An 18,599-nucleotide genomic window follows, 5' to 3' on the forward strand; every position below is an offset into this window, starting at 1 on the left:
CTATCAAACTATCAAATGAACGTATACTAAAAATCTGTCAAACTAAATTTTATTTTTAAACCATCAAAATAACGTATAGCAAAAGTTTTTAATAATAAAGTTTGGAATTGCTTTTGTATGTTAAATGATCCACTTTTCAAAATTCTGGTTTTAAACTATTCAATTCTTAATTTAATTCAGGTTCAATTTAATTTAGAAAGTATTTAATTAAAAATCGAATTGTGTAGTTTTGAACGCTTTAAATTAAAAATAATACAATTTCCAATATTTCGTAATGAAATTTTCCAGTTTTGAAAAACTTACATTTTCAAATTATACGAATTTGAATGTTTTTATTAAAAAATGGAACTGTCAAACACAAACATAGTATTAAATTGCTAAATTCGTCTAAACTAATAAACCGTTCAAATAAAATATACTATCAAACTATCAAATGAACGTATACTAATAATCTGTCAAACTAAATTTTATTTTTAAACCATCAAAATAACGTCTAATAATGAACAGTCAAAGTGACTGTTAATTTTATACTGTCAAAGTAAAGTCTAATAATAATCTGTCAAATTAACGTTTCTTAATTAACGTTCAAACTAGCTTATACAAATAAACTGTCAAAATAAAGTATACTTTCAAAATGTTCAAATAACGGATAATAATAAACTGTAAATGTAACATATCATTAATACACCCTGAAACTGACAGATACTAATAAAATGTTTAATTAACGTATATTTCGAAAACGTCATACTAACGTATACTAATAAACTATGAAGCTGACGTATAATAATGAAATGTCAAACTAACATATACTAATAGAAGCGCTCGCGAAATTGCTGCTATTAATTAATCATAATAATGAGCACATGTGGGTACAAAAATTTTAAATACGTACCAAAAAATAAGAGAAGGCTGATCGTGGTCCTCATTTTGGAAGTGGTGTTTCACTTCTGAAAATTTTTTCGATTTTACCTAGTAAATAAAATCTTGGTTTCATTATTTAAAAATTGAATGTAGGTATAAAGACAATGAAGTGCGTAGAGAATACTAAATGTCAGCCGGCAAAGCTTTATGTAAAATAATCTCTTCGAAGAGTCTCTCAGGTGACAATGATTTATGTGTCATGATAAACGTTTTTTCATGATTCGTAATACACGCGCTTTCAAATGATACTTTTCAAACGGAGATTAACAAATCGCTGTTCTATTGAAATACTGGGTCATCTGAGAAAAACAAATAATAAAAATGCTCATTGTAAATTCGCCTATTTTAATTTTTAGCTTTCTTTTTAGTGTTCAAAATTTCGTGTTTTTCATTCTTCTATGAATACTCTATTTCAGGTATTGTTTTTTTGATTTTTCGACACTTTCACTTTATTAAAAAGGAAAATTTCATGTAAGGAACTCCATGCTGAATTGACAAAAGACAAACTTTCATCTCGCCGATTATTTCAAATCTTACATAAGTTTTAACACATTGAAAAATGAAAATAAGCATCTGGTATTTTGCTTACAAAATTAATTTTTGAAGGGTAATCGCATTTTGATTTTTTCGCTTTTTAATATTTTCTGCAAAGAAAAATAAAGGTTTGCATTATGATTTGTAATATTTGGTTTTTGCATAAAACTAAATACATCTGTACTTCTTTATTTAAAATTGATCAAAGAATCTGAATTAAGGTGATTAGGAAATTATTATTTTTACATTCTCATCAGAGAAGGTATTATTTAAATTATTTTTATTTAATTTTTAGGTAAAATATCGATTTTTTTTTTCAAATAAAAATTAATATTTATGTTAACGAGAAGAAATGTCCAGAATGAATGAGTCTTTAAAAAATGATAAAACAAATTGAGTAATTTTTTTAGGTTTATAAATGAAAAAGCAAGTTACAAAAATCGTTTGATTGATACATTTTAACATTGATAAGTTTTCGTTTATCAATTATAAGTTTAAAATTAAAATTTTAACAAGATGGGCCAATATTTTATAGTTAAACATTTTTTAAATCATATTAGAGCCTATTGAGCTTACTTTTTTCCCAAAGTGGCTATTTCACGTAAAAGCTCAAAATTAAATAATCAAAACAAAGTTCTTGTAAGAGTTAATTTTTTTAAAATTCTATAACTTGTTTGGAATTCGTAATATTTAAAGGACATTTTGAAAGTCATACGTATTTCCTTAACACGCTTAAAAATATCAGTCACTTAAAAATACAACATACAGGTGAATTAATATTGACATATCAAAGATATCTTCATATTTCGCATATTTCCACTTATTTTCCGCCTAACTTAGCATTGAATATTATAGAAGTAAATTCAACTTTTTTTCTTGATTAGTGGAATAATTTCACATAAAGCTAAAATTAGGAAAGGTCATTCTGTGACGATTCAGGATTTTCAATATGTACAATTTATTTTATAATGCTCTCTTAAAACTATTTAAATTTATTTAAATATAAAGAAAAAATACGATCTAAAAAAATTATTCATTTAAAATTTAAAAATATTAGATTGAAAAATATCAAGGGTGAATAATAATGATAAGTTAAGTGTTAAAAATAAAAAGAGTTTAAATAAAAAGAAAATTTTTAAAAATCAAGATAGATGAAAATTAGCCTTCTTAAATCAATACCTTGGACTCAATAATTAAATAATTTCTTTAATTTTGAATGATTTTAATTTCAGAGTTCTGAATTTTTGTGTTGAATGATGAATTTTTAATCTTTCTCATCTATAAGTTTTAATTTTTCAATTAAAATTGAAAGTTTTAAGTATACACATTTTCTAATATCACAATTATTACGAATTCCTTTTTTGTCGGTTTTAAATAAGTTTTTTATTTGTTCAATTTTTTAGGGTTCGTAGAAGGAATTTTTTTATTTTTAATGTTTTTCAATTTAAATTTTTTTTAATTTTAACGTTTTTTCAGAATATTTAAATTTTAAAGATTCAGAATTGAAAATATTTCCGTATTGAACTGTGTTAATGAAAATGAACTTATTTTTTGTTCTGAGAAAAATTTGTCTAAACAATTCTTTAGTTTAAATATATTTTTTTAATATAATGAAAACTTAAAAATCTAGATTTTCATAATCTTGTACTTTACAAGACTTAGTTTCAAATTGTCAAATTTAAATCGCTTCAAATTAAAAATAATTTGAATGACAAGAGTTTTTAATAATAAAGTTTTGCATTGCTTTTGTATGTTAAACAATTTCCAATCCTTTGTAATGAAATTTTCCTGTTTTCAAAAACTTACATTTCCAAATTATACGAATTTGAATGTTCTTATTTAGAAATAATGATATAAATTTAATAACTTACCATTCAATTTGGATTTTTAAATTATTTGACTAACATTTTTCTACATCTACAAATTTTTAATTATAAATATTTTCAATTGAAAATTGTTCATTCTAATTTTGTCAATTTTCAAACGCTTTTAACTAGAATTTGTTAATTATTATTAGTTTTCTTCTTAAATTATCTCAACTTAAAGTTTAAAACTTTGTTTATTTATAAATTGTTAAATAATTAATATCTATGATTTTAGGAAATAAAAATTCAAATACGTATACGCTTTAAAGTTGTGAAACTTTCAAATTTTTTGAAAATCATTCAATTTCGAGGTTGCTCAATTCAATACAAATTATTAAATTTTGAATGCTTTTAAATATAAATTATACAATTTTCGTTCTTTTCTAATGAGATTGTCCAATTTTTTATATTTCAGTCTTAAATTTTTTTAATTTTTAGAGCTCCTGATTTAACATTTTAAAATTTGAAGTGATTAAATTTGGACCGCTTTGATTCATAAATGATACTAGTACCATTTCAGTTAATTTTTAAAAAAATATATCCTAATCTAAAATTGTCTAATTTGCTTGAAAAAAATTGAATATTCATAGTTTTTCTTAAATAATAAATTTTGAATTGTCAATATTTTTTTGATGTTAGGCTATTTTCTGTTGGTACTTAATTATTTAAAATACGTACCAATAACATTGGATTATTTGTTATATAATTTGAAGTTTAAGAGAATTAAAAAATTAGCAATTACAAATTCTATAACCTAAAATAAACAACTAAAGAAGTACCTAAAATAAATTAAATAACCTTAAAAAAATCAAATAACTAAGTAATTCGAAATAAAAAATTAAAACTGAATGTGTTAAAAATGGACTAAAAACGGAATATTTGAAACAAAAATATATTAGGAACTTAAAAATTTGCCAAAACTTTTGGTCTTAGTTTTCTTCACACTCACATAAATAATTGTTTTTTTCAATAGTCCTAGTTCAAAATGTTAAAAAAAGTTACATCATTATTTTGTTGATTTAAAAAAAAGTTTTTAAGTTGAAGTATTTTTATAAATATGTTTTTATTTATATGATTGTGAAGAAAACTAAGACTGGGATTTTTTAACATTTTTTATAAAGTTCTTATATTTTTCGCAATCATTTACATAGTAATTTGTTTGTGGGGTTGTTAAATCATTCAAGGATTGTCAATTTTTTCAGATTACGTATAACCGTGAGATTTTTTCATTTAAACATTTCAGTCTTTATTGTTAAAAATGTTTCTGTTCGAATATCAATGAACGAGTAAAGTAATTTTCATTTATCCATTTATTCATTTATCCTCCAACTATTGTTTCTTCTGTAACTCAAGAAATATTTTCTGAAATCAGAATTATTATATTATTTAAATAATGAATATACATAATAACTTTTTCAAGGAATCTGTATTGTCATCAGAAAATAACAGAAAATTTTAACGTCTTTTCAGACTAGATGGAGTTGTGAATTAAAAATTATTTAAGTTAAGTCTTTTAAATTTTGTTTTGGTATTTTTTACGGAAAAACTTTAATTTAAATATATTTAAAAAAAAAAAATCATAAATAAACGCATGGTCTTATTCTTAAGAAGTAAAATGTATATATGCAATGACAGTAAATAATAAATGTCATCCGGCAAATTTATAAAAAATAATCTCTTGAAAGATTCACCTGAGTTAAAGAGTTTACGATTAAAAAACATCCGTTTTCGAATGACAATTTTTAAAAGCAAATATGCCAATCTCTGTCTCATTAAAATAAAAGGTCTTCTTAGAAAACGTACATTTGAAATACTCATTGTAAATCTGCATTTTTTAATTTATAGCCGTCTTTTCGTTATCTAAAATTTGAAATTATTCATTCTTCTATCTACTTTATTGGAATTGTGTATTTGCCTTTTCGATATTTTCACTAATTTGGAAAAAAAAGTGCCGGATTGAAAAAGATATATATTCATCTCAAAAAACTTTTTTAAACTCACAAAAGTTGTTACACATATAAAACGAAAAATTCTTCTCCAATATGTGTCTAAAAAAAAATTTTCGAACATTATCGCACATTACATTTTTTCAATTTCTAATTTTCTTCGCAAAAAGAAATGAGAGATTTTCATATCCATCTGTACCATTTAGCTTGGCTTTCATTAGGTTACTTGAAACAATACATTTTTACATAAAATTGTCTGAGGAACCCAAATTCAGGTAATTTACAAAATTTATTGTTTGACTCACATTTACAATTTTTATTTACAGTTATTTTGCATGCATCCTTTAATTAGTAAATTTCTTCTAAAAATATATAAATAAATTACTTATATCAAAGAACCAACTGTAATACTTTAAAATGTATCTGTCGTGAATAAAAATGTAATCATAGAAAAAAATAATTACTGATAAAAAATCATAATACCGATGAAGCCACTTCAAACAAAAAATATTATTTTAAGTGAAAAAATTAAAAAGTTAATGTTGTTTTCAAACTGATATTTTCTTACTATTATTTTTTATGAATTTTTAAAGAACAGCGAATATTCATAGACTATCGCTTATTTTTTCCAACAAATTTTAAATGCATACATACATGAATTCCGTTTTTTTTTTTAAATTAGTAAAAAATTACAGTAAGAAAAAATTGAAATGCAAACATTGTTATTGTAATAATTATTTTTGGTTTTCCCGTATATTCGACCCAATATTAGATACAAGTGTAAAAAAATAGATAAAAAATTGGTTTTGGAATCCACTGCACCAGAAGCACTTTTAAAGGGATTTTTCAAAGATAAAAAACGGGATTCCATTTATCAGACGCAATTTTGCATATTATTGCCTGATTTTTTGCCTACGGCATCAAAATATTATTCTGTTACGCTAACCAGACCCCGAAGCGCGTCAAATTACCCGCAGTGAACGACCCTTTCCCAGTGGGCACAAAATTTGGCGACGTATTTACGACATCGTTACGACATCTTTACGACAACTTTATGACAACTTTAGCACATCCTATGTCTATGCCATTTCGCTGTCTTTAAGATGTCGTAAAGACATCGTCAGATCATGTGACTTATTTACGATATCGTAAAGACACCATAACGACATAGACATAGGATGTCGTAAAGTTGTCGTGACGATGTCGTAACGATGTCGCAAAGACGTTGCCAAACTTTGTCCCCGCTGGGTTCATTGTTATGAGATGCAGGCCGAATAAAAAAACTGAAATGATGAAAGAACTGGTTGATTTAATTTTAATTAACACAATTATTTTATTTATATAATTTAAATGAAGTAAAAAATATTAAAGAAAATCAGTTAACATTTGCTATAATAATTAAAATGTTAAAGTGCATACCAAGTAATAGTCCCGTATACCGCAGCGCAAGAGGAAATGCATTTTTTTGGTTTAGCAAAGTCTAAAAAATACAATTTTGTCTTAATTAAAATTCTTTATTTTTTTTTTATTGAAGTGCACTGAATTTCAAAGAGTACCCAGACAAAACATATTTACATTTTTATTTATTTATTATATGTTTACTTAAATTATGAGAAAATCGAAATTTTTCACAAAATCATTTTTAGCTCTATGACAACGGTTGGCATATAATAAAAATCATCTTAAATCAACGCAAAACTACTTCCACAATGTAAATAATTTGATTTTTGTATGTTATTGTTATTATACAAATATTACATTTTAACAAATAGCCAAGATTGTAATTTTTGTTGAAACAAATGTGTTCTTCCATGAAAATGCTTTAAATTATTGTAAACTTGCTTATTAGTAACGATTTTCATAAAAAACAACAACAATGATTGTTATAAGCAATTATTTGCAAAAACTGAACATTTTTTATTTTTTACTTTTTTTCCTTTATCATCTGAATTCATGTAGATATTTCGAAAACTAATTTTTCTTTGATGATATTTGTTAAACTAACACAATTGTTGATTATGTAAACAAATTTAATAAGCAAACATAAAACTTTGGCGTGAAAAAGATTTTTATAACCTGTTTCTATGTCAAATTAATAATGAATAATTGTTATTATTTAATTCTAAGTATCACGGAATTTTAAAGTATTTAAAAATATTATTATTTTGCTTAGAAAAAATTGTTCTCATCTGGGAATAGTTAACATTATTGTGACATTCATTTTCACTTACATTTTCTAAAAAAAAAATAATAATTGTCATTTTTATAAACAATTGTTTTGAAAATTTTTGAAAGTTGTGATTTTTTAATTTAGGATTTTCCTTCATCAGATGAATTTCTTCAGATAATATTGAAAAGAATTCAGGTTTAATAATATTTGTTAAAATACAACAATTATTTATTCTACAACCAAATTTAATAAGTAAATATAAAATTTCGGTTTTTTGGTCTCCAAAATAATTTTTTTGCACTAAAATTGTTTTGAAATTTCGCGAGAGAGATTTTTAGTCACTTTTTCCATGTAAAATTAACAATAAATTTTCATGATAATTGATCATTGTTAGTTTTTTATTAAAAACTTAAATTTTTAAGAAATTTTTATGAAACACTTAAATTAGTTTTAGTGAAAATATTCTTTTCCAGGCTATAGTGCCAAAGCTTTGAATTAATTTATATAATTTCTTAACAAGATAAACACTTGATGAATTTTAACAAAAATAATTTAAAGTATGTTATTATCAAGAATATTTGCCTCAAGTCAGATAATGAAGGAAAATCTGAAAATGAAAAACAGCAAATTCTCCAATTTTCCAGAAAAATTGTTTATAACAATGATAATTTTTCATATTTCATAGAAATTTTTCCTGACGATCTCTTCCACAATATTTTACAGTATTTCTATATAAAAAAAATTGTGTCCATCAAAAATCGTTCAATCAAAAAAGTGTTCTTCTTGTTTAAAAATTCATTTATTTTAATCAGGAATTCATTTCTTGGGTTTGAAGATGCATTTTTTTAAAATTTTTCTTTTTGTATAGAATGGTTGAAAGTAATATTGCTTTTGGAAATTAAACCATTTTTCTGACAAATTTTTGGTGTTAAATTTATTTTTTAAACTGATAATTTAAACGTTTTTCGTTGAAAATTGATCTATTTTGTTAATAATTCGTCTCTGTAGTTGTTTTAAATTAGATTTTTAACATTTTGAGCTTCTGCTTTTAGTAGAAAATTATTGTTTTAGAAATTTAATTATTTATTCGCAAATTCAATATTTCGCTTGGAAATTGAAATGCACTCTATATAACTATTTAATTTTTCGTTTAATAAATTACCTTTTTCAGTTTTAAATTCATATTTTTCGATAGAAAATTATTATTCTTATTTGAAAATTTATTTCTTGGTTAATAATTTAACTGTTAAGTTGAAAATTCGATTTTTTTGGTTAGCATCTTTTTTGTAGTTGAAAATTTACAAATTCAGTTGAAATTTTTTTTTATTTTAAAAATTATCCTTTCCCAGTAAGAAATTCGTCTTTTTTGTAGAAAAGTGTTCTTCTTGTTTAAACATTTATTTATTTTAATTAGGAATTTATTTTTTGGATTTGAAGATGCATTTTTTGGTCAGACTTTTCTTTTTGTATAGAATAGTGAGATTTCATATTGCTTTTGGAAATTAAACTATTTTTCTGACAAATTTTTGGTGGTAATTTTATTTTTTAAACTGATAATGTGACTGTTTTTCGTTGAAAATTAATCTATTTTGTTAAATATTCGTTTTTTGTTGTTGTTTTAAATTAGATTTTTAACATTTTGAGCTTCTGCTTTCAGCATAAAATTATTGGTTTGAAAATTAAATTATTTGTTTGCAAATTCAATATTTTGCTTGTAAATTTAAATATATACTATATAACTTTAATTTTTCATTTAATAAATTATCTTTTTTAGTTTAAAATTCATATTTTTCAATAGAAAATTATTATTCTTGTTTGATTATTTATTTTTTGGTTAATAATTTAACTGTTAAGTTGAAAATTAGATTTTTTTTTTTGGCATTTTTTTTGTAGTTGAAAATTTACAAATTTAGCTAAAATTTTTTTTTTTGGTTTTAAAAATTATCCTTTTCCAGTAAGAAATTCGTCTTTTTTAGTAAAAAAGTGTTCTTATTCCAAAATTCATTCATTTTAATTAGGAATTCATTTTTTGGGTTTGAAAATGCATTTTTTGGTAAAAATTTTCTTTTTGTATAGAATGGTTGAAAGTTCATATTGCTTTTGGAAACTAAACTATTTATGTTACAAATTTTTGGTGGTAAATTTATTTTTCAAACTGATAATGTAACCGTTTTTCGTTGAAAATTAATCTATTTTGTTAAAAATTCGTTTTTTGCTGTTTTTTAGAATTTTATTTTTAATATTTTGAGCTTCTGCTTTCAGTAAAAAATTATTGTTTTGAAAATTAAATTATTTGTTTGAAAATTCAATTTTTTCTTTGAAAATTTAAATATATTCTATATAAATATTTAATTTCTTATTGCATAAATTATCTTTTTCAGTTGAAAGAAATTTTGTCTTTTGTGGAATATTATTAGTATTTTTGTTCGTAAATTCATTTTTTATGTTGACAATTTCAATATTTTCTTATAAATTCGATTTTTTTTCATTAAAAATTAAGTTTTTGAATAGAAAATTTAACTGTTTCATTTTTGGTTGAAAATTACTCTTCTTATTTGAAAATTAATTTCTTTTTTCAAAAAGTTAAATACACATTTTGTTGAAAATTCCATTTTTTTCGGAAAATTTAACTAGTCCATTTTGAAGTAAATACTTATATTGTTCTAGTTTGAAATTCTTTTCTGAAGATGAAAGTTGGAAAATTTTGTTGCATTTTTTTATCTTAAAAATGTATATTTTTAGTTAAAAATTTATATTTTTTGCTGGCGAATCGTTCTTCTTGTTTTACAATTCATCTGGTAAATAAAAGTTAATTGTTTTAACTGCAAACTAGAGTGTAAACTAAACTTTTCAGTTGAAAATTGTATTTTTCAAAGTCTTTTTTGTTGTTGAAAATTAAAGAATTTGTCAAAAATTTGTTTATTATTTGTTAGAAATGGATTGTTTGTTTCATGTTAGTGCAGTTGAATTACGTCATGAGTATAGAAAAAGAGAGAGGGAGACACCAAGGCGTGAATGGCGGGCGCCTAATTCAGCTATTAGGATGATTTTTTTTTTTTTCACGGATAACGTTCTTCTTTAACTTTATCCAGAAGGTTTTTTGTCTTAGATGCACGAAAAAAACAAATTTAACACATGAAGTGAAAATTAAAGCACGAACAATTTTTTTTTTAACTTGCAGCACCCATAACTTTTTTTCGATGCATCAAACGGACCATAATACCTGATAATTATAATTAGGAAAACTGCTAAAGAATCGAAATAGCCCAGTTTTGTCTTCTTAGGGCGAATAGAACTCAAGCGATCCATAAAAATAGAAAGTAATACGTTTTTCAACATGGCGGCGAAAGGGTTAATGCTGCGCATGCGCAAACTCAGATTTAACACTTTCATTTAACCACTAATGAATACTAAAAAAAGCTCAGACTATGTATAAAGATGGAAGTCGTCAATGTAAAATTTTCTAATTGCACTGGACTATAACACTGAGAGTTACTGCAATTTTCTCTACTGCTCTCCCCTTTTTCGATTCTTAAACGAAATAGAAACATTTTTTCCCAAAACGAGCTGTGCTTAGCAAGATAGGATAATACTTAGATGCTGTATGCAACAAAGCAGACAAAAATATTCAAAATTGCGTCTGAAAAATGGAACACCGTTTTCTATTTTTAATAAATCCCCTTAAGCGTCGAGTCCAGCAAAAATTGTATTTTAACAAAAATTCTATATTAACAAATGATGGCTTACAGAATTTTGAAATAAGTAAATAGTTCTGACGTTTTAAAATTAACGAAAGCCGAGAAAACATAAATAAGAACGTAAATATTGATTAATTAATTAGAAAAATGCCCCCATAAGGAATTCAATTCAGGAGAAAAAAATATAAAAGAATCGGGTAACACAACTAGTAAAATAATAGAAAATAAAAACTTTTATCTTCTCAATTTCTAATTGCTTGCAATATAGATTAAGGAGATTGGATGTTTCTTGTTGGTACTTTAACACGCGAATTTACAAATGATGACATCATGGCAAGTACAAATCCTTGGCTGAACAAATTTCGTTTATCGAGGAAGGATTATAACACAATATTTATTTTTAAGCTCAAATAAATATTGTTTTAAAGAACAAATTGATATAATACTTAAGATAAATTATCAATTGGTACATTTAGAAGGATCAAAAATAGGATTGATGGTTCTAGGAAAAATATTTTCAAAATTGTAGATGATACTTTACGTGTACTTCGAGGAAGTTCATCTGTACTAGACAATGTAGAAAACTTTGACAAAAATTAAAGAGTATAATTGAAGAAAAGTTAATTATCCTTAGATATCATTCAGATAAGAAGGTGTCTTTAAAAAAAGTAATCCTTCTCGTACCTGTCTGGGTTTGAACCAAGTGGATATATTTTTAAGCAAATATAATTATTTGACAAAAAGATTATCTTAAAGCTAGTCACAAAAAGATAAACTGTGCTGTAAAAATGTGCTTCTTGAATCCAATTATAATCAGGCAATTATATTTCAAAGTTTATGAAATGCAAAATAAGAAACTATTTCATAGAAAAATTTCATTCTGCAGAAATAAAATGCCCACTTATCCGACGACTTCTCTGCAAAATATAGAATATTACAAGTATAGTAGTTTGAATGGGATCGACAAGGTCAATAATAAGTATTAGTTTCAATTTTACATAACGTGATTTTTATTTTTTATACCTGAAAATGTTGACTAAACGAATATCCTTCCACTAAATGCATTCCAACAATAAATTGAATTAAAATGTTATTTTTTCTATTTTCATGGTCTGAGTTGTAATATTGTATTTATTTTATTATTGTATTAACTTAATTAAATATTTTGTATTTTTCACGTAAATTCAAAGATTCTCTTCATCTTTTAAAATTGATTTAATAAATTCCCTAGAAGAAGAATAACCGAACACAATACTTTCATTACGACACAAACTTAGACTTTCTGTATGCAAAACTGGAATAATTTCATTGTCCGCTTCATTAAATGAATCACTAATATCATTAATTCCTTTTTTATTATTTGTAAAATTAAAAATATTATTTGTACTTTCTAATGGAAGAATGCCATTATCAGGAAGATCAGATGCAAAAGTAATATCAGATTCAGGAATAAATGACCTTTTTTTTCTACGAAGATCTTCATTTGACGGTTCTGAATCTGAAGCATCATTTTCAGTCGGCTCCGTTGGTACAGTTGGTTCAGTTTGTACATTTGATTCAGTTGGCCCAATTGTTGCATTTATTTCATTTGGTACACTCGCTTCTTCATTTGAAGAATAAATTTCAATATTAGCCTTCATTAATATCACAACAGCAGAAAGCGTTTCCAAAAACATCAATACCAACAAAATATTATTAAGTCCACTAGAAATTGCTGAATATCTAGTTACATTTCTATTTTCACTGCTGACTTGATTCATCGTTCTTAGCAAGTTATCAAGAGCTTTCTCCTTTGAGATGGGTTTTTTCAAATCTGGAAATTCTAAATAAAAAACCAATTTCATTCCATAATGTTATTCAAAAATTCTTATAAAATAAGGCTATGACTGGATGATGAAAACTTTCGGATTTTTAAGTTTTCAAGAATAAAATATATCTCACCTTCATTTACTTCAATAAGATCTTGAGACTTTTGATGATAAGAACCCAGATCTTGATTAGCCTTAAAATTTTCTTTAACGAATCTTTTATCACTGGCAAAAAATGTACCAACCCACTCAGACAAGGTTTGCAAAACCACAGAAAAACTTTGCCAATTAAAATATTTAAGTGTAGCTTTTCTCAAAGATTTCTCTATATAAATAGGAATTTGATTAGACTCGATAACAGCGTTTAATAAATCTTGAGTTACACCATTCTTAAAATCATCCAGTGATTTAGAAACTTTCTGATATCTTTTAAATTCTTTAGGATTCTTTTCTGATTTTTTCTTCAATTCTCTTTTTCTTTTTTCCCCTTGATCGTAAATAAGAACATAATCAGAGCAATCTTGAACCATACTTTTAGCCATTGAACTTTTCGAAATTACTCTCGAAAAAAGACGAATTACTTTTGATAAAGGAGATCTTTTTTTTAAATTTTTACCAGTAAATGTTTGGACAATATATTCCATTTGTTTTGTTGTACCAATAGGTCCTCTTCGAATGTTACATTCAAAGTTTTGACCTTTTTTTAATTTACAACTCTTATCCAAATCTACTACACTTCTAACCCATTTTCTTGGAAATACTTGTTTCATGAATTTCACAAAACCCCGGTTTTTGGGTGGAGTTTTGGTTTGAGACTCATAACAAGATTTTATTTTATCCCAATCTGAAACACATTTTTCATAACCACCTGGTTTAATATCTTCAACAGCATTGCAAACTGATTCAGAAGTTTGCAGTTCTCGCTCTGCTTGAGGTTTTTTAATATTTTTCTGGAGATAATCAATTACTTCATTTGCGGAATGTGCTGATCCATAATTGACAGCTTTCTGAAGATCATCCCTGAGATAATCTCTGGTCATGCAATCAATATAAATAAAAAGTTCGTCCGTAAAGATAATAAAGTCTAAATACTTAGGTTTTTTCCAATTTGAGTTGGTAAATTTGGATTTACTTGTCTGATTTCCGTACAAGAAATCTGAACCTTTATGACAGCCTGATATTAACAAATCTACGACCTCGCCGGCTAGTACTAGTCCGTTGTGAATCAAACTGTTTGCTAAAGACTCATTTTTTGCAGGAAGAATTATTTCAGGCCGATTTTCGTTTTTCAAAATTCCTAAACTTCTGAAACCACTTCTTAAATTTTCGATAACAACTTTGGTAGAGATGGTGACTAAATCTTTTATATTTTCTCCTTTCAGTGAAGATGTTTTTAGAGTTTGTTTCAAATCTTTACTAGTGGGTTTTGAAGTATATAGTATGAAACGTTTTATGGAATCTTCTACTTCTGATAAAGGTTTTCCAAAAATTACAAGACTCATTTCATTTGTGGGATTTTTCAGATTTGAAAACCCGAAATCTGCATTTTTGGTACTGATCACTAGATGAGTAAGTGAACCTGCAGAAATTGAGAAACAAAAAATAAAATTGGTAGACTTGTAAAAATTTAGTATAAAATAAAAAAAAATATTTGTCTCACCAAGCACCAAGAAGAAAAATAACTTAACGTGACGCATTTTGGTACAATAATCTTTTGAGAACTGTAGTTTCGACTTATATAGAAGATTATTTTGCACTTATCTTTATAGGTTTTCCTTTTCTGACAAGGTTGTAAAATCTTCTTTCCGGTTTTCAAGTTTCGAAGGATGCTTAATTTTAGTTATCGACCCATAAATAAAAGTTTATTGCCTCGTTTTATTTTTATTTATTTTTGAAACAATGCTTAGATGTTTTTCATTTTTATGAGAAAATAATCTACCCGAAAAATAAAATGATCTACTATGAATTACAATTTCTTTTGAACTCAGACATTTAAAAGGTATATTTAATTTCACATGAAATTATAATCTTTACATATTATTGTACTTTATTGTAATTTAATTGTTATTACAAACATTAGAGCAATTATCGCTTATAATTGTAAAATTCTCTCTTATTCAGATTACCTTCAAACATTATTTTACACTTACCAAAATTAATTTTAACTTCTATGAACTTCTGAAAATTTTCTAAAATAGTTAATGAACTTTAAAAAGTGGAGTTTTTAAGTTGAAGAATGACCAATTTGTGCATTTAGTAATTAGAGTTGTTTAAAAATTATTTATTGTTATAGAATGATCAAGTTTTATAGCTATGTATCAATACCTAGTAATTTCTTGACAAGGCGTAATAAATAATATAATTATTTGTTTATAATAGCCAATGGGAATATGATAGCTTATAATGTCGATTTCTTAATAAATAAGATTATGATTTTTTAAAAATTACTTCTGTATATTTTAAAACGTTTTCTTCTCACTAGGAAACTGATTTTCTGAATAATTTGTTCACTAATTCGACATATCATAGAACTAATCTGGATATTTGATAAAAAACGGCGGGGTTTAAAAGCATTTTTTAAATTTTTGTTCAGAAAAAAATAGTTAAAATAAAAACACACGATAACTTTTCCAACAGCAATACATAATTACTAAAAGTGGCATACTCTATTTTCAAAAAATTGAAATAAAAAAATTATCGGAACACTTACAAGTATCATATAAAAAAAGTTTCATTCATTATTCTTTTTGAAAATTTGTTCTACGCAGTGAAAAAAGAATGTATACTATAACATTAAATTATTAAAAAGCAAATATCAAATGATTAGATACATAATTCTTTTAAATTATTTAGAATAAATCCACGTTATGAACAATATTCAAACATCAACGCAAATATTTTTCCTGCATATTTTTACCTTTTTAAAAATGTTTTCTACAATTCAAAAACAGATTAAAGAATTTTTTCACGGACAGCGAATAATTCTTTAAGATTTTTAAAATTAGATTTTTTAGAAAGGACCTTCTCCTTCGCTTTGCTGGGAATTGAATAACAGAACTTCTGATTGCCTCTCGGTTGTTTTCCCCTTAAGCTACTAGTGAGATCGAAAGAAGAATCTTTTTCAGAAATACACGCATTATTTTTACAGGTGTCACGTATACAAAATTTTCTAGAAATCTGTATTATCATCAGAGAATAACGTATATTTTTTAAAGTTTTTTTCAGACTAGATGGATCTATTAATTAAAATTTCTTTAATTAATTTTTCCCCTTAAGCTACTAGTGAGACCGAAAGCAGAATCATTTTCAGAAATACACGCACTATTTTTGCAGGTGTCACGTATTCAAAATTTTCGAGAAATCTGTATTATCATCAGAGAATGACATATATATTTTAATTTTTTTCAGAGTAGATGGATCCATTAATTAAAATTTCTTCAATTAATTTTTCTCTGAAGAAGATCTTTTTCGGAAATCGGAAATTCTGTCGTTTGAGGGCCAGAGTAGATAACGAGAGGTTTTTTTTCAAAGAAAACTAGGTTTAAAAAATTTTTAATTCGCAGCTTCATCTATCTAGTCTGAAAAGACGTTAAGAATTTATGTTATTCTCTGATGATAATACAAATTCCTTGACAATTTTCAATGGGATTTCTGTCGTTTGATTCCTAGCGAAACGAAGGAAAAGATCTTTTTCAGACAAAATTTAATTTAAAACATTTTCAATTCATGACTTCGCCCAGGCTGAAAAGTCGTTAAGAAGTTCTATTATCTTCTGTTGATTATAACTATTCCTTGAAAATTTTTTTGTAAGATTACGAAGCATTCCAAAGTGTTTCAAGAGATTTTAGAGATTTACACATTCTTTTAAGCGATTTTAATGATTCCAAGGGATTTCAAGGAATTTTTGGAGACTTTGATGGACTTCCATGAATTTTTAAGAATTTTCAAGACCTTCAGAGAATTAAAAAAAATTCTAAATTATTTTAACAGATATAAAACAATTTCAAGAGATTAAACAAAATTCAAAGGTTTTCGAAGATTATCGTATGATTTCAAAAGATTTTGAGCTTGATTTTAAGATATTTTTATTGGACTTTGCATGCTGATTAAAATTTTGAGTCAATGCTAGCGATTCCAACGATTTTAAGCGATTTAAATATATTTCAAGAAATTTTACAAGGACTAAAGATTGTATTGAATATCTGAGGAGTTTGAACATTCCAAGAGATGTAGAAGCTTTTTTGTGTTGAGAATTTTTATAAATAAATTTATGTTAATTAATATTCAGGAAATTTTAAATTATATTTTTTCATTTAAAAAGATTTCAATTAATTTTTGGAGAAATTTCAGGGATATAATAAATTTTAAGGTGTTTATACAGATTTCAACGATTTTATGTGTCATGAATGTATTAAAAGATTTTTTGGGGATTTACAAGACTTGAAGTTACATTCAAAATTATCTTTAAAAATTTTGAGAGATTCGAACAATTTCAAGGGATGTCAAAGAATTTTGTATGTTTTCAATTGAATAATAAATTCAATTTATTTCATTTCAAAAGGATTTTAAATCACTTTTACAGATTTTCAACTATTTCAGTAGATTCCAAAGATGTGAATGAATTTAGAAATATTGAAATTTAAGAAATTGAAATTAGATTAAAATGAAATTTAAAATCCCATTCAACGTCCAATCATCAAGTTAATGTATAGAATTCCTGAAAATAGAACCAAGAATTCAAACCCCAAATTTGGACAATCACGATAAAATGTTTCTAGTGTAATTTGAAAAAAAACCTAAGAAAAAAATTTTCGAACCAAAATAAAAAAGAGAAAATAAAAATGCGAAGGCAACCAACCAAATTTCCCTGTTTTTCTTTTTCATTTATTCTCTTTTTTATTTTTGTCCAAAAATGTTTTTTTTTTCAAATTACAATAGGAACATTTTATGGTGATTGTCTAAATTTGCTCGATGGATATATTTTCAGGAATTCTATAAAATAGAATGCTGATTATACAATAGTAATTTTTTATTTAATGATGAACAATTAACAATTACCGACCTAGTAATGTTATCTTTCATGATAAGTTACCGAAAGCGGTAATTTTTAGGTTATCATTTTCACATTGCTCAGTAACAGAGAGACTTTGGTAATGATGTAGGTTATCATTTACCGTTGGGCAGTTTTCATTTTAAAATAAAGACATTAGTAAATAGATGGCGCCACTATAAACTTCGTTGATATTTCTGCAAAGCCGGTAATGCTTCAGGTAGCATTACCATCGGAAGATAACTTATCACCTTTCCCGTGTGGTAACTATTCTTCAAGTGACAGAAATAACAGGAGGTTTAAGGGCATGTGACACAGCTAAATGCCTATATTACCGACCTCACTTTTTCAGTTCACTGAATGTTTTCTTAAACCTAAGAACTTTTTTTATAAATAAAATATCGAGCTGAAACTTTGGAAAATGTATTAGAGTACAATAAAGTACGTTTAGATACTGCATTTTGGTAGGAACTTCACTGAAAATTATTTTATCTTTTTTCGGAATCTCGACATTTTTTGAATGTTCCAACTTTTTTTATACATAAAATATCGGTCTCAAACTTTGAGAAATGCAAGAGCCGAAAGAAAACTACGTTTAAGTACAAAG

At 25.3% G+C, this 18,599-nt stretch overlaps 2 protein-coding genes across 3 annotated transcripts in view; both read right to left on the bottom strand.

The window, feature by feature from the left end:
- LOC117171505 (prostasin-like) overlaps window positions 1–1,034 on the bottom strand; it is an 82,258-nt gene extending 81,224 nt beyond the window's left edge. Inside the window, exon 1 of the mRNA XM_033358874.1 lies at window positions 893–1,034. Within this exon, the coding sequence (XP_033214765.1) occupies window positions 893–926 (34 nt within the window). The 5' untranslated portion in view covers window positions 927–1,034. The remainder of the gene's footprint in view (window positions 1–892) is intronic.
- A 10,769-nt stretch (window positions 1,035–11,803) lies between these two features.
- Window positions 11,804–14,664, bottom strand: LOC117172092. Of its 2 annotated transcripts, XR_004466958.1 has the most exons (4): window positions 14,603–14,664; window positions 13,076–14,521; window positions 12,158–12,956; window positions 11,804–12,051 (listed from the first exon to the last, which is right to left on the bottom strand). XR_004466958.1 is itself a non-coding variant. In XM_033359863.1 (3 exons), exons 1-3 carry the CDS (start codon window positions 14,637–14,639, stop codon window positions 12,319–12,321), a joined length of 2,121 nt encoding a protein of 706 aa, XP_033215754.1. In that variant the 5' UTR covers window positions 14,640–14,664; the 3' UTR covers window positions 12,121–12,318. The 2 variants fall into 2 exon arrangements, 1 of the variants encoding a protein (XP_033215754.1); XM_033359863.1 differs by lacking the exon at window positions 11,804–12,051 and having other exon boundaries at window positions 12,121–12,956.
- Between the last annotated feature and the right edge of the window lie 3,935 nt (window positions 14,665–18,599).

The sequence above is a fragment of the Belonocnema kinseyi genome, chromosome 4 (genome assembly GCF_010883055.1).
Source record: "Belonocnema kinseyi isolate 2016_QV_RU_SX_M_011 chromosome 4, B_treatae_v1, whole genome shotgun sequence".
NCBI lineage: Eukaryota > Metazoa > Arthropoda > Insecta > Hymenoptera > Cynipidae > Belonocnema > Belonocnema kinseyi.

Coding starts and splice junctions, on each gene's coding strand:
- LOC117172092 (XM_033359863.1), bottom strand. CDS start 14,639: ATGCGTCACGTTAAGTTATTTTTCTTCTTGGTGCTTG. Junction 14,522..14,602: donor ATTTTTCTTCTTGGTGCTTG/GTGAGACAAATA, acceptor CAATTTCTGCAG/GTTCACTTACTCATCTAGTG. Junction 12,957..13,075: donor TCTTATTGAAGTAAATGAAG/GTGAGATATATT, acceptor TTTTTTATTTAG/AATTTCCAGATTTGAAAAAA.